At 42.4% G+C, this 17,141-nt stretch overlaps 2 protein-coding genes across 7 annotated transcripts in view; one reads left to right on the forward strand and one right to left on the reverse strand.

Moving 5' to 3' along the window:
• Positions 1-17,141, reverse strand: part of tspan11 (tetraspanin 11) — a 111,104-nt gene that overhangs the window by 42,252 nt on the left and 51,711 nt on the right. For 3 of the 4 annotated variants that reach the window (XM_068050241.1, XM_068050243.1, XM_068050242.1), the window contains exons 4-5: positions 15,988-16,062; positions 6,743-6,847 (exon numbers count right to left, since the gene is read on the reverse strand). In XM_068050241.1, the coding sequence (XP_067906342.1) occupies positions 6,743-6,847; positions 15,988-16,062 (180 nt within the window). The remainder of the gene's footprint in view (positions 1-6,742; positions 6,848-15,987; positions 16,063-17,141) is intronic. The other variant, XM_068050244.1, reaches the window with a different exon arrangement.
• prmt8b (protein arginine methyltransferase 8b) overlaps positions 1-17,141 on the forward strand; it is a 200,324-nt gene that overhangs the window by 40,447 nt on the left and 142,736 nt on the right. The gene's annotated exons all lie outside the window — the stretch shown is intronic.

Genomic DNA, 17,141 nt, shown 5'->3' on the forward strand with positions numbered 1-17,141 from the left:
GACCCAGACACAAGATGAGTGAGGCACGGTCGCCAGGGCCAGACCAGCAGGCCTCAGCAGGTGTGGAGGGGGGGGGGGGGGGGCGGCGGTGAGAGCTCAGTGTAGGGGGTGGGGTGTTCGGGAGATACAGGTTTTCCTGGTGGGGGCCCTTTGTTGGTCACAGATTGCCCACAGTGCACGGCCAGCCCCGCAAGCCTGCAGGGAGTTTGCCTCATTTTACTGGGTGACCTCCCCGCCTCTCCCAACCACCCCCCTCCCCAACACCCCTCGCTGCTGGCTAAATCCCAGCGACGGTAGGAAGTGGCCCTTAAGTCTTCGGCCTATCCCACCCCCGAAGAAGTTGCATTGTGACGGGGCGGTGACGGGACCTCTGCCCCACCGTCGCAATTCTATTGGACCCCAGCTTTTGAACCCATCTAAGGGAGCCCATAAAACTCAACTTATTGTATGCACACGTCTCTCATACAGATGCAACTGCAATTTACCTCCTTCTTTGTTGAAATTTCCATCCAATTGATTAGAAAGACATATACTGGAGATTGTGGCATTGAACACAGTGCTGAAAAAAAATTACACTGCATATAGACAGTATTTCACCAGCAGGCTTTCTATTGGTCCACCCAATGTCCATAGGATGACCAACCACAGTAGTAATTAAGTGTAGCAAGCCAATCAAAAAACTGGATTATGAATTCTTGATGAGTTTGTATCACTCAGTAGCTTACAAGAACAAAATGCTGCGGATGCTGGAAATCTGAAATAAAGACAGAAAATGATGACTATTTCCAGCATTTTCTGTCTTCACTCAGTAGCTTTTGGTTTAGGATAGTACAGACTGGTTGGGCCGAAAGGCACGTTTCTGTTGTGTATATTGTATGTAAAGACTCATAGAAATTTCTATAAATTCATAACACAAGTACAGATTGGAAAATCTTTGCATTGTGAGGCTTGTTTCAACATACTAGTAAATAATGGTTTTAAAAGTTGCTCTGTGATGAAGCAACATCATGATTTGGAACACCTGTACTCAGAGCTTCAACTTGATTCTCTACTGTATTATGAACCTGACCTCATGGGAATATGTCTACATTGTACCCGAACTAATTTCCCTTTTAAAGGCCTCTCATTGTTTAGTTACTGTTTTGCCTACCAATCTTTGATTTGGTGCTGTGGATGTGCTCTAGACTGCACTCCCCTAAGGTGTCACATCATCCTCACCAATACTCACTGCTGAAAACCAATTTGGAAGTGCCATACGCCTGGCGGATTCTTGCACTGCTGATTGGCCACCCACTTACTATTCTCCTGAACTCTCTGTAGCTGAGGGTTGATCACCTCTTGAAATGTGCACTCCAGGAAATTCACAGCCTCCCTTAAGCCCTGCAGTGACTTACGAACATATGAATTAGGAGCAGGAGTAGGTCACTCAGCCCCTCGAGCCTGCTCGGCCATTCAATAAGATCATGAATAATCTGATTGTAACCTCAACTCCACATTCTTGTCTACCCCCAATAAACTTTCACCACTTTGCTTATCAAGAATCTATCTACCTCTGCCTTAAAAATATTCAAAGACTCTGCTTCCACCGCCTTTTGAGGAAGAGTTCCAAAGACTCATGACCCTCTGAGAGAAGAAATTTCTCCTCATCTCGGTCTTAAATGGGTGACCCCTTATTTTTAAACAGTGACCCCTAGTTCTAGAGTCTCCTACAAGAGGAAATATCCTTTCCACATCCACCCTCAAGACCCCTCAGGATCTTATAAGTTTCAATCAAGTCACCTCTTACTCTTCTAAATTCCAGTGGATACAAGCCGAGCCTGTCCAACCTTTCCTCATAAGACAATGGCCCATTCCAGCTCCTCATGTTCAGAAAGACTGAGCTTGAATTTGAGCAACGGGTAGCATATGTGGTTATCCAGGACACATGAGGTATCTTGGAGTTCCCAATGGCACAGGAATTGCAGAGAACGAGTTTCAGCCATCCAATCATTTTACTTAAAAGTCTATCTCATTATGTTATTTCTATATATATATATATATATAATATGCTTTTAATTTAATCTTCCCGTATTCCTATTTATGATTAATCTATACCTGATTTTTTATCTAATCCAATTTAGAGTTCTTTAATGTTGGTATCCTGTACTTGGTTAATTTTATTATATTTTTAGATTTAATTAATTATTCTGGCCATTCATTTTTTCACCATTTACACTTGGTTAAAAGAACATAACACCGCCTTTCCACACAAAAGGTTAATATACAAGGTACGATCACATGGGTTAGGGGCAATTTATTAGCTTGGATAGAGGAGTGGCTAACCAACAAAAAACAGAGTAAGGATCAATCGGTCTTTTTCTGGTTGGCAAGATGTAATTAGTGGGGTGCCACAGGGTTCGGTCCTCGGGCCCCAACTATTTACAATCTATATTAATGACTTGGATGCAGGGATAGACGGTACTATAGCCAAATTTGCAGATGACACTAAAATAGGTGGGATAGTAAGTTGCAATAAAGAAATAAGAAATTTACAAATGGATATGATAGGTTAGGTGAATGGGCCAAAATTTGGCAGATGGAGTTTAACGTGGATAAGTGTGAGGTTATCCATTTTGGTCGGAAGAATAGAAAGGCAAATTATCTAAATGGAGAGAAACTTCAGAGTGCTTCAGTGCAGAGGGATCTGCGTGTCCTTGTGCATGAATCGCAGAAAACTAGTATGCAGGTACAGCAGGTAATAAGGAAGGCAAATGGAATTTTGGCATTTATTGCTAAAGGAATAGAATATAAAAGTAGGGAAGTGTTGCTGCAACTGTACACGGCATTAGGGAGACCACACCTGGAGTATAGCGTACAGTTTTGGTCCCCTTACTTGCACTGGAGGCGGTTCAGAGGAGGTTCACTAGATTGATTCCAGAGATGAGGGGTTTGTCTTATGAAGAGAGATTGAGCAGTTTAGACCTTTACTCTCTAGAGTTTAGAAGAATGAGAGGAGATTTAATTGAGGTATATAAGATGATTAAAGGGATTGACAAAGTAGACGTAGAGAGGATGTTTCCTCTGGGCAACGTAGAACGAGAGGTCATAGTTTTAGGATAACGGGTAGCAGATTTAAAACAGAGATGAGGAGACACTACTTCTCTCAAAGGGTCATGAGTCTGTGGAATTCACTACCCCAGAGTGTGGTGGATGCCAGGACATTGAGTAAATTTAAGGAGGAGATACACAAATTTTTAATTAGCAATGGGTTGAAGGGTTATGGAGAACGGGCAGGAAAGCGGAGTTGAGGCCGAGATGAGATCAACCATGATCATATTGAATGGTGGAGCAGGCTCGAGGGGCTGAATTGCCTACTCCTGCTCCTGGTTCTTATGGTCTTATGTTCCCCCGTTGCACCGAATTCCCACTCTCACCAAATTCCTGTTGCCACTCCATTTACCAGATTCATCCAGCTCTGTGTTTACAGCTCTCAAACCTTAGAATCATAGAATAGAATCTTACAGCACAGAAGGAGGCCATTCAGCCTATCATGCCTGTACTGGCTCCTCAAAAGAGCTAACCGATTAATCCCGCTTCCCTCCTCTTTCATCTGAGTCCTGTAACCAAGTATTTGTGCAATTCTCTTTTGAATTTACTATTGAATCTGCTCTCACCACCCTTGTTGGTAATAATAGAATAATCCAATGCATTGTTTTTGCAATCTTAAACTCTGTTCATATTCCCAGCAGCTGGTTATCATCAATCCCAGATGACAGGAATCCTAAATACAATGCGGTGGGATGTACTCACTGGGACAATAAGAAATATTTCACACCATTAATTTTTATCCTGCAATTTATCTCCTTTGACACTTAGATAGAACCATCTGATCTGCTGCTGACCTCCACTTCACGAGCCCATCAGAGTAAACTCCCTCTATCGATCCTCCCTGCCCTAGCCCTGAACTCACATCCTGCTCTAGTTTCTCTCCTATCTTCTCTCATGCCCTCTCCCAGCTCATCTTGTCCAAGAGACCAACCTTTGGCTCTACTGACTCTATTCCCATTAAACTGTTGACCACCCAATTTCCCTTCCTGGCTCCCATGTTGTTTATCGTTCTGTCTCTTCAGGAACTGTCCCTCTCTCCTTTAAATCTGCCATCATCACCCCTCTCCTCAAAAAACCAACCCTTGACCCAACTGTTCTTGCAAACTGCTGCCACATCTCCAACCTCCCTTTCTTCTCCAAAGTCATTGACTGTGTTGTTGCCTCCCAAATACGTGCCCAACTTTCCTGGAACTCCATGCTTCCACCATGCCATCGTATCAAAATGGCTCTTATCAAAATCACAAATGATATCCTATGTGACAGTGACAAAGGTAAACTATCCCTCCTCATCCTTCTTGACCTGTCTTCAGCCTTTGACATCATTGACCACAACATCTTCCTCCAGTGCTTCTCCACTGTGTGATGCAGTACAGTTTATTTTTTTCTTTCTGGAATAGTCCCTGATTTGAAATTGAAACTAAGGGTTTCCAGGTTTTTGGGGAGTCAAACATAGGTTAGACAAACAAACAGTCCTGTGACTGAGAAAAAAATAAGCAGCAAGTTTTTTTTAACCAAGGACATGTGACGGATGTTTTAGTTTCAATTTGTCTAGAAAACTTGGCAGAGTGTTAAGCCAGCTAATAGGAAAGCTGGGTGTGTTGTTTGACCAGAGGTTTTTTGAAAAACGTGGAAGTCAGCTGCAAGGTTGCTTTGTGCTTTGTAAGAAGATGACGTTTGGAGAGTTGAGAAGGATGGATGGAAAATCAGCCAGATTGTTTTAAGGAGAAAAGCTGAGAGCTACAAGTTTCTGGGCTTCTAGAGAATCAGACTACAGAGCAGATGATCGAAACAGTTTGGCTGTCAGCAATGAAGCCTAGACTGAGGGCTAACAATTGGTGAATGACTTATGGAAGTTATCAGTGATATCATTCCGTCAGGATGGTAGTGGGCAAGGTCGAGGTGGTTTGAGAGATAACAAGAGCGATCAGTTAAAGGGAAGATTGCATCGCTTCCATCGATAGGACCTCATTACTTCCATATCTGCATCCTGAAGGACTGAATTTGAAGAACTACCTGAGGAAGATCTTGATTTTGTTGGACTCTGGGTCTGTTAAGCACCACCTTGCTGATAAGACTATTCTGAAGCCCCATAAGGACTATCTTTGTTTCATCTGCTAATTAATGTGTGATCTTTAAGATAAATCTATCGACCAGTATTTAATTGTTAGTTCATCCTTAATTTATGTTGGTTTTGGTTTGAGTGTGAAAGTAAAATTTATAAAAGTGACATCTTGATTCAATTCTTTTTGTTTGTTGGTGGTCTCTACAGGGGTCACATCAACTGTTGTCCAGCTGGGTGGGACTGCTCTTACCTGGTTCCATTCTTATCTATCTAGATGTAGTCAGAGAATCACCTGCAATGGCTTCTCTCCCCATTCCGTTATCTCCGGTGTTCCCCAAGGACCTACCCTTGGTCCCCTCTTATTTCTCATCTGTGTGCTGCCACTCAGCGACATCAACCGAAAGCACAGCGTTAATTTTCACATGTACGCTGTCAACACCCAGCTCTACCTCACCTCCACCTGCCTTGATTCTTCCACTGTTGCTGCATTATCAGAATGCTTATTAAACACCTGGTACTGGAGAAGCAAAAATTTCCTCCAGTTAAATATTGGGAAGACTGAAGCCAGTGGCTTTGGTCCCCACTCCAAACTCCATTCCCTAGCAACCAACTCCATCCCTCTCCCTGGCAACGGTCTGAGATTAAACCAGACTGTTCGCAACCTTGGTATCATGATTCTGTCCACATATTCATGCCGTCACTACAACCTTCTTTTTCCACCTTCGTAACATCACCCAACTTCACCCCTGCCTCAGCTCATCTGCTGCTGAAACCCTCATTCATGCCTTTGTTACTGCTAGACTTGACTACTCCAACACACCCCTGGTTGGTCTCCTACATTCTCCTCTCTGTAAACATGAAGTCATCCAAAACTCTGCTGCCCATGTCCTAACTGCCTATGCACCAACTACCATTCCCCTATCACCCTGTACTCACTGGTTTACCTTGGCTCCTGGTCCAGCAACATTTTGATTTTAAAAGTCTCATCCTTGTTTTCAAATTCCTCCATGGCCTCACCCCTCCCTATCTCAACCCACAACCCTTCAAGATATCTGCTCTCTTCCAATATTGGCCTCTTGAGCATCGCTGATTTTAATTGCTCCACCATTGGCTTTCAGCTATGTACTTTCAGCTGCCTAGGTCCAAAGCTCTGGAATGCCCTCCCTAAACCTCTCCATCTCGCTATCTTTCTTTTCTCCTTTAAAATACTCCTTAAAACCTACCTCTTTGACCAAGCTTTTGACCATCTGCTCTAATATTGCCTTATGTGGCTCGGTATCTAATTTTGCTTATAATGCTCCAATGAAACAGCTTGGGACATTTTATTATTTTAAAGGTGCTATATAAATATATGTTGTTGTTAACCTCCTCAAAGCCTTATATCGCACTGCAGTTAAAAACAATAAAAAGCAACATTATTTTCAGAAAAATAGAAAATAGACCTTTTGTTCAAAATAAATAATCTATGATATTTTCTGAAAGCATGGATATCAAGCAATAAACTGATCAACAATCAATTAAATGTCAACGAGCACCATATGAATATCACAGACCACCGCCCAAAAGAAAATCGCCCGAAGGTTAATTGCATACATCTTGTTGGAGTCGGTCGATGGAATAGGTGATAGTGTCCTTCCCAGGTTCTGCGTAATTCTCCATCATCGTTTTGTTCAGATGCTGCTTTAGTTCTTCACTTAACTGTATACAAGCAAAAAACAAAATATGGATAAAGGGCATTAGCACAATTTTTTCTATTGGCTACGCTTAGAGCACAGGAGGAGGCCATTCGGCCCATTGTGTCTGTGCTGGCTTTTTGAAATTAATCCCAACTCCCTTGCTCATGCTCTATAACACATCAAGTATTTATCAATTCCCTTTTGAAAGTTACTATTGAATTTGCTTCCACCGCCCTTACAGGCAGTGCGTTCCAGATCACAACAACTCACGGTGTAACAAAAACATTTTCCTCATCTCCCCTTTGGTTCTTTTGACAATCGCCTGAAATCTGTGTCCTCTGGTTACTGACCCTCTGCCACTGGAAACAGTTTTTTCTTATTCACTCTATCAAAACTCTTCATAATTTTGAATACTTCTATGAAAACTCCCCTTAACCTTCTCTGCTCTAAGGAGAACAACCCCAGCTTCTCCAGTCTCTCCACATAACTGAAGTCCCTCATCCCTGGAACCATTCTGGCAAATCTCTTCTGCACCCTCTCCAAGGCCTTGACATCCTTCCTAAAGTGCAGTGCCCAAAATTGAACATAATACTCCAGCTAAGTCTTAACCAATGTTTTAGAAAGATTTAGCATGACTTCCTTGCTTTTTTACTCTATCCCTCTATTAATAAAGCTAACGATCCCATATGCCCTTTATTACAGCCTTTTCAGCTTGTCCTGCCACATTCAAAGATTTATGTATGGGAACCCTCAGGAATCTCTGTTCCTGCACTCTCTTTAAAATTATACCAGTTAGGTTATATTGCCACTCCTCGTTCTTCCTTACAAAATGTATCACTTCACAATTCCATGTTTAAAATTTCATCTTCTGTGAGTCCACCCATTTCACCAGTCTGTCTATGTCCTCCTGAAGTTGTGACTATCCTTCTCATTATTTACCACATTTCTGAGTTTCATGTCATCTGTAGTGGTCCTCTCTGACCCCTAGGGGACACCCACTGTATACTTATTTATTTATTTTGAGATACAGCACTGAAACAGGCCCTTCGGCCCACCAAGTCTGTGCTGACCATTAACCACCCATTATACTAATCCTACATTAATCCCATATTCCTACTCCATCCCCACCTTCCCTCAATTCCCCTACCTATACTAGGGGCAATTTATAATGGCCAATTTACCCATAAACCTGCAAGTCTTTGGCTGTGGGAGGAAACCGGAGCACCCGACGAAAACCCACGCGGTCACAGCTCTCCAGTCTGAAAAATAACTCTGCTTTCTGACCCTTAGCCAATATTGTATTCATGCTGCCACTGTCCCTTTAATTTCATGTCTTTAATTTTGCGAACAAGTCTATTATATGTTAGTTTGTCAAATGCCATTTGAAATTCCATATGCACAACATCATCTGCACTGCCCTGATCTCTCCATTACTTCATCAATGAACTCAATCAAGTTAGTCAAACAAAATATACCTTTAAAATTCTGATTTCCATTTATTAACTCATACTTTTCAATGTACCAATTAATTTTGCCCTGGAATATGATCTCTAAAGTTTCCCGAACACCAAAATTAGGCTGATTGGTCTGTAATTGCCTTTGATTAGGGGTGTAACATTTACAATCATCCAGTACTCTGACACAACTCCCAATATCCAAGGAAGATTGGACGATTGTGGCCATAATCTCTACAAGTTCCACACTTACTTCCATCAGTAAGCAAGGATGCACCTCTTCTGGATCGAGCAATGAGACAGGGTTAATTAGTAGTAATATCATAGTAAAAGATCCACTGTGAAAAAGTGTTCATAATACAATTGAATTTAATATTAAGTTTAAAAGCCACATACTCCAGTCCCAAATAGGAATCTTAAACTTAATCAAAGCCAGTTACTTAGGTATGAGGGGAGAGCTGGCTAAGGTAGATTGGGTAAATAGACTAAAAGGTATGGGAGTAGGTAAACAGTGGGAAACATTTAAAGAAATAATTTGAAATGTTCAACAAAAGTACATCCCATTAACAAAACCTCAGCAAGAAAGATTCATTTGTGGTTTACGAAGGAAGTTAAGGATAGTACTAGATTAAAAGAAGAGGCTTACAATGTTGCAAAGAATAGTAGTAAGTCTGAGGACTGGGAGTGTTTTAGAAATCAGCAAAAGGCCACCAAAAGGTTGATAAAAAGGGGAAAAAATAGAATGAGAGAAAACTGACCAGGAATATAAAAACAGCTTGTCAGAGCTTTTTATTTTATTCATTCAAGGGGTGAGGGCATCACTGGTTAGGCCAGCATTTATTGCCAGTCCCTAATTGCCCTTGAGAGGGTGGTGATGAGCTGCCTTCTTAAACCGCTGCAGTTCATGTGGGGTAGGTACACCTACAGTGCTGTTAGAAGGGAGTTTCAGGATTTTGACCCAGCGACAGTAAAGGAATGGCGATATAGTTTCATGTCAGGATGGTGTGTGACTTGGATGGAAATTTGCAGGTGGTGGTGTTCCCATGTATTTGCTGCCCTTGTCCTTCTAGTTGGTAGAGGTCGCGGGTTTGGAAGGTGCTGTCTAAGGAGCCTTGGTGCATTGCTGCAGTGCATTTTGTAGATGGTACACACTGCTGCCACTGTGCGTCGGTGGTGGAGGGAGTGAATGTTTGTAGGTGGGGTGCCAATCAAGCGGGCTGCTTTGTCCTGGATGGTGTCGAGCTTCTTGAGTGTCGTTGGAGCTGCACCCATCCAGGCAAGTGGAGAATATTCCATCACACACCTGACTTGTGCCTTGTAGATGGTGGACAGGCTTTGGGGAGTCAGGAGATGAGTTACTCACCACAGAATTCCTAGCCTCTGACCTGCTCTTGTAGCCATGGTATTTATATGGTTAGTCCAGTTCAGTTTCTGGTCAATGGTAGCCCCTAGGATGTTGATAGTGGGGGATTCAGTGATGGTAATGCCATTGAATGTCAAGGGGTGATGGTTAGATTCTCTCTTGTTGGAGATGGTCATTGCCTGGCACTTGTGTGGCACAAATGTTACTTGCCACTTATCAGCCCAAGCCTGGATATTGTCCAAGTCTTGCTGCATTTCTACACGGACTGCTTCAGTATCTGAGGAGTCACAAATGGTGTTGAACATTGTGCAATCATCAGCGAACATCCCCACTTCTGACCTTATGATTGAAGGAAGGTCATTGATGAAGCAGCTAAAGATGGTTGGGCCTAGGACACTACCCTGAGGAACTCCTGCAGTCATGTCCTGGAGCTGAGATGATTGACCTCCAACAACCACAACCATCTTCCTTTGCGTTAACTATGAGTCCAACCAGCGGAGAATTTTCCCCCTGATTCCCAATGACTTCAGTTTTGCTAGGACTCCTTGATGCCATACTCAGTCAAATGCTGCCCCGATGTCAAGGGCAATCACTCTCACCTCACCTTTACAAGTATATAAAAAAAGTTGGTCCCTTGGATGTAGAGACAAGAGAAATTATCATGCGAAATGAGGAAATGGCAGATGTTAATCAAATATTTTGTGTCTGTCTTCACAGTGGAAGACACAAGACACATACCAGAAATAGGGGATGACCTAGGGGCTAATAAAAGTGAGGAGATTAAGGTAATTTATATCAGCAGATAAAAGGTATTGAAGAAACTTAAGGGACTAAAATCCAACAAATCCCCAGGGTCTGATGGCCTACATCCCAGGGTTCGAAAAAGAGGTAGCTGCAGAGATAGTGGATGCACAGGCTATGATTTTCCAAAATTCTCTAGATTCTAGAACGGGGTTACAATGGATTGGAAGTTAGCAAATGTAACACTGCAATTCCAGAAAGGAGGGAGAGAGAAACCAGGTACCTCCAGGCCAGTTAACCTGATGTCAGTTGTCGGGAAAATGCTGGAATCTATTATTAAGGAAGTCTTAACAATGCATTTAGACTATCATAGCATGATCGGACAAAGTTTGGTAGAGTTTTTTGAGGATGTAACTAGTAGGGTAGATAAAGGGAAACCAGTAGATGTAGTAAAGTGCCACACAAAAGGTTGATAAGCAGGAAAAGGCTTATGGCATTGGGGTAATATATTAGCATGGATAGAGGATTGGTTAACAGACAGGAAGCAGGGAGTGGGCATAAACAGGGCATTTTCAAGTTGGCAGGCTTTAGCTAGTGGAATGCTGCAAGGATCAGTTCTGGGGCTTCAGCTATTTATAATCTATATTAATTTCTTAGATGAAGAGTCAGAGAGTAATGTATCTACATTTGCTGACAATACAAAGCTAGTTGGAAATGTAAGCTGTGAAGAGGACACAAAGAGACTGCAAAGAGATATAGACAGGTTAAATGAGTAGGTAACAAGATGGCAGATGGAGTATAATGTGGGGGAGTGTGAGGTTATTCATTTTGGTAGTAAGATTAGAAAAGCAAAATATTTTTTTAAAAGGTGTGAAACTTCTGAATGTTTATTTACAGAGAGACTTGGGTATACTTGTACGAAGAACACAAAAAATTAGCATGCAGTTACAGCATGCAATTAGGAAGGGAAAATGTTTGTTGGCCTTTATTGCAAGGAGATTGGAATGCAAGAATAAAGAAGTCTTGCTACAATTTTACAGGGTTTTGGTGAGACCACACCTGGAATATTGTGTGCAGTTTTGGTCTCCACATTTAAGGAAGGATATACATGCCTTGGAGGCAGTGCAGTGAAAGTTCACTAGATTGGACCCTGGGATGATAGGGCTGTCCTCTGATGAGAGGCTGAGTAAATTGGGCCTATACTCTCTGGAGTTTAGAAGAATGGGAGGTGATCTCATTGAAACACACAAGATTCTGAGGAAGCATGACAGGGTAGACACTGAGAGGTTGTTTCCCCTGGCTGGGGAATCTAGAACACAGGGGCAAGTGTCAGGATAAGGGGCCAATCATTTAGGAGAGATGAGGAGAAATTTCTTCACTCAAAGGGTTGTGAATCTGGAAATTCTCTATCACAGAGGGAAGTGGTTGCTCCGTCGTTGAACATATTTAAGGCTGGGAAAGACAGAGTTTTGGTCTCTCAGGGAATGAAGTGATATGGGGAGCGAACGGGAAAATAGAGTTACATACAAACATACGAATTAGGAGCAGGAGTAGGCCACTTGGCCCCGTGAGCCTGCTCCGCCATTCACTAAGATCATGGCTGATCTGATTGTAACCTTGACTCCACATTCCCACCTACCCCTGATAACCTTTCACCCCCTTGCTTATCAAGAATCTATCTACCTCTGCCTTAAAAATACTTACAGACTCTATTTCTGCTGCCTTTTGAGGAAGAAAGTTCCAAAGACTCACAACACTCTTAGAGAAAAAATTTCTCCTCATCTCTGTCTTAAATGTGTGACCCCTTACTTTTAAACAGTGACCCATAGTTCTAGATTCTCCCACAAGGGGAAACATCCTTTCCACATCCACCCTATCAAGACCCCTTAAAATCTGATGTATTTCAATCAAGTTGCCTCTTACTCTTCTAAATCCCAGTGGATACAAGCCTAGCCTGTCCAACCTTCCCTCATCAGACAACCCACCCATTCCAGGTTTTAGTCTAGTAAACCTTCTCTGAATTTCCTCCAACGCATTTACATCCTTCCTTAAATACGGAGACCTAAACTGTACACAGTACTCCAGATGTGGTATCACCAATGCCCTATAACTGAAGCATAACCTCCTTACTTTTGTATTCAATTTCCCTTGCAATAAATGATAACATTCAATTACCTTTCCTGATTACTTGCTGTACCTGCATACTAACTTTTTGCGAGTCATGCCCTAGGAATTCCAGATCCCTCTGCATCTCAGAGCTCTGCAATCTCTCACCATTTAGATAATATTCTTCTTTTTTATTCTTCTTGCCAAAATGGACAACTTCACATTTTCCCACATTATACTCCATTCGCCAGATCTTTGCCCACCCACTTAACCTATCTGTATCCCTTTGTAGTCTCCTTATGTCCTCTTCACAATTTACTTTCATACCTCTCTTTGTGTCATCAGCAAATTTAGCAACCATACCTTCAGTCCCTTCATTCAAGCCATTTCTATAAATTGTGAAAGTTGAGGACCCAGCACTGATCCCTGTGGCACACCACTTGCCAACCAGAAAATGACCCATTTATGCCTACTCTCTGTTTCCTGTTAGCTAGTCAATCTTCTATTCATCACAGCATGCAGCCTTCAACAATGGCTTGCACAATCTGAATGCCATCTTAAATAGGATGAATGATACCCTCGCCTTTGCCTTTCATCACCCACTTCTGCAGCATTGTGTTCTCCAGCACATTGCTAGCAGTTGAAATTGAAGATCAGCCATTAGCAGGCTCGACAGGCCATATGGGCTAGTCCTGCTCCTATTTCTTATGTTCTTATGATTCTTCTTCACCTTATCTATTTTTATCCTATTCAATATCATCACTCCCTCCTCCTTTACTATGACATTGGCAGCACTCTCTTCTATTGTGAAAACAGATGCAAAGTACTCATTCAGTACCTCAAACATCCCACCTGCCTCCATAAGATCCTTTTTTGTCCTTAATCAGCCTCACTCGTCCTTTGAGTTTCTTGCCTGAGAGCTTCAAAAAAACATGCTCAGCTTTGTTTCTAATATGGCAGTTAAGCCTCTGCTGCTGGGCCCCAGCTAATATTTGCCCAATGTGATGTTCAACTGGCAGAGCTGAGTAACCCTGCAGCTGCCCCTCGCTGCATGTTGCACTGAGCTCAGCGGCAGAGCTCTGCAGGGAGATGGTAGCATAGTGGTAATGTCATTGGACTAGTAATCCAGAGGCCCAGGCTAATGCCCTGGGGACACAGGTTCAAATTCCACCACAGCAGCTGGTAGAATTTAAATTCAATTAATTAATAAAAATCGGGAATTGAAAACTAATCTCAGTAATGGTGCCATGAAGCTCTCATTGATTGTTTTAAAAAACCCATCTGGTTCACTAATGTCCTTTAGGGAAGGAAATTCTGCTGTCCTTACCTGGTCTGGGCCTACATGTGACACCAGACCCACAGCAATGTGGTTGACTCTTAACTGCCCTCTGAAATGGCCTAGCAAGGTACTCAGTTTGTCCAGGGCAGATAGGGACGGGCAACAAATGCTGGCCTTGCCAGCGACACCCACATCCCATGAAAAAAGAAAAAAAAAATGCTCAAATATATCTCTGGAGTTCTACTCTCTAATTCATTCTCAATATTTAAAGAGGGTGCTGACACCAGCTGCAGCCACATAACAAAGAGCCGAGAACAAGTTCACAGAATGCCCAAATGGTCCAGGCACTTTCTAAACTTGGATCCACACTGGGCTGGAGTTGGACTTCAAGTGTGAACTCTATGTAGCTTCAAATTATGACATTTCCAAATTTACAGACAACATAAAGTTTGAAAGTGTAGTTTTTGTAATTCATTCATGGGATGTGGGCGTCGCTGGCAAGGACAGCATTTATTACCCATCCCTAAACTGCCCCTGAGAAAGGGAGGGTGAACCAACTTCTTGAATCGTTGTCATTCACAAGTTTAAAGGGGGTAAAACAAAAAAGAGACCTAGGGTGTTTTGTGCACAAATATTTGAAGGTGGCGGGACAGGTTAACAAAGCGTATGGGTATCCTGGGCTTTATAAATAAAGGAAGTTATACTAAACCTATATCAAATACTAGTTCAGCCACAGCTTGAGTATTGTGGTCAATTTTGGCATCACACTTTAGGAAGGACACGATCTCTTTGGAGAGAGTACAGAAGGGATTTATTAGAATGGTTGCAGGGATGAGGGACTACAGTTATGTGGATAAACTGAAGAAACTGAGGCTGTACTCCTGAGAGAAGTGTAAGAGGAGATTTTAAAGAGGTGTTAAAAATCATGAACAGTTTAGATAAATAAAGAGAAACTCGTTCCAATGGTTGGAGGGTCAATAATGAGAGAGCACAGATTTAAGGCAATTGTCAAAAGAACCAGAGACAAGATGAGGAAAAACTTTTTTTTAACGCAGTGAGTGGTTAGGATTTGGAATGTGCTACCCGATAGGTTGGTGGTTACAGATTCAATATGGGGAAAGAACGGGGGAATGGGACTAACTGGATTGCTCTTCAAAAGAGCTGGCACAGACTCGATGGGCCAAATGTCCTCCTTCTGTGCTGTACTATCCAATGATTTTATGGAATTACCTACCAGAGGGTTATTGATCAGCAAGATTATTGATCAGCTATTACTGATCAACAGGGTAACCAATCAGCAGAGTTGCTGCTGATTTCTAAAACATTTACATAATATTTGGAATGATTGCTCGTATCCAACAGTAGTTCTAACCTGAGAATTCCACAGATTAATTTCACTCCCTGTTTTATTTCCTACTCTTTGTTTAATACAGGATGTTATCTTGTTAAAGGCATATATCTTGCAGCTATTTGCTAGAGTCTTGGCATGTCATGCCCCAGCCCCAGCCCTGGCTATCCGGCTCCTGGATCTCCCAATGCTGCTTTAAAATTGGATCACGATTTTTCTATGAAGCAGTCGTTTGATCGGCATTTAGCACAGTTACAGAGCTGAGAGCAGGAACTCTCTGCGTGCAGACTGCTGGCTTGGACTGGTGTTCTAATGGTCCAGTGCAGCGAGCTCCAACAGGCCAGATGGTGGTGTAGTGATTAGTAACCCAGAGGCCTAGATTAATGCTCTGGGGACATGGGTTCAAATCCCACAACAGCAGCTGGTGGAATTTGAATGTAATTAATAAAACAAAATCTGGAACTGAAAGCTACGCTTAGTAATGGTGCCATGAAACTCTCATCGATTGTCATAAAAACCCATCTGGTTCACTAATCTCCATTAGGGAAGGAAATCTGCTGTCATTGCCTGGTCTGGCCTACATGGCACTCCAGACTCACAACAATGTGGTTTGACTCTTAACTGCCTGCTGAAATGGCCTAGCAAGCCACTTAGTTGTACCAAACTGCTACAGGAAGGACTGTAGCAGTTCAAGAAGGCAGCTCACCACCACCTTCTCAAGGGCAATTAGGGATGGGCAATAAATGCTGGCCTGGTCATTGATGCCCACATCACAGGAATGAATAAAAAAAAGTCTCACCATCACATTCTCCCTGCCTGAACACTCACCTTTGGATACAGTCAATTTTATAAAAATCAGATTTAACCTTACCCTCTGATAATAAACACAAGCAAGAATGCCAGCCACCAGCTCGATCAGGAAAATCAGCAGCAGTAGGGAAAAATACTGAAAGATAACGCAAAACAGTGATAATCATAAACCTAATTATCTTTTACTGCAAGCATCCCCTGTATTAAACGTAGTTCCATTCTACAGAACTTCCAACATAGCTATATTTTAATACATAGAATTTCACTTAGTTAGTTAGAATCTACAACACAGACGCAGGCCATTTGGCTCAACTGGTCTATGCTGGTGTTTATACTCCACACAGTCTCCTCCCAGTCTAATTATCTCTTGTCCCCCTGCCCCTGTCTCCCACATGTCGCCATCAAGACTCACCTTAAATGCATCAATGTCATCTGCTTTAATTATTCTATATGGCAGCGAGTTCCACATTCTCACCACCCTCTGTGTAAAATAGAAGTTGCTCCTAAATTCTTTATTTGACCTGTCAGTGGCTATCTTGCATTTATGCCCTTGGGTCTGGACTCACACACAAGTGGAAACAGATTCTTCACCTCCACTCTATCTATGGCGGTGGGTGGGGGGGTGGGGGGGGGGGGGGGGTTGGGGGGAGGCGGTGGCATAGTGCTAATGTCACTGGACTAGTAATTCAGAGCCCAGGTTAATGCTGTGGAGACAGGGCTTCCAATCCCACCACGGCAGGTAGTGAAATTTGAATTCAATTAAAAAATCTGGAAGTAAAATCTAGTCGAATGGTGACCATGAAACCATTGTCAATTGGTGTAAAAACACATCTGGTTCACTCATGTCGTTTAGGGAAGGAAATCTGCCATCCTTACCTGGTCTGGTCTACATGTAACTCCAGACTCACAGCAAAGTGGTTGACTCTTAAATGCCCTCTGAAATGGTCTAGCAAGCCAGTCAGTTCAAGGGCAATTAGGGATGGGCAATAAATGCTGACCTAGCAAGTGATGCCCACATCCCACAGACAAATATAAAAAAAGAACCCCTTCATAATTTTAAAGACCTTTAACAGAGCTTCTCTCAGCTTTCTCTTTTCCAGAGAAATGAACTCCAGCCTGCTCAATATTTCCTGATACATGCATCCTCTCAATTCTGCTAATGTTTTTGTAAATATTTTCTGCCGTTTCTCCAATGTTTCAATATTCTGTTTCTAG

The sequence above is a fragment of the Heterodontus francisci genome, chromosome 18, assembly GCF_036365525.1.
Source record: "Heterodontus francisci isolate sHetFra1 chromosome 18, sHetFra1.hap1, whole genome shotgun sequence".
Lineage (NCBI taxonomy): Eukaryota > Metazoa > Chordata > Chondrichthyes > Heterodontiformes > Heterodontidae > Heterodontus > Heterodontus francisci.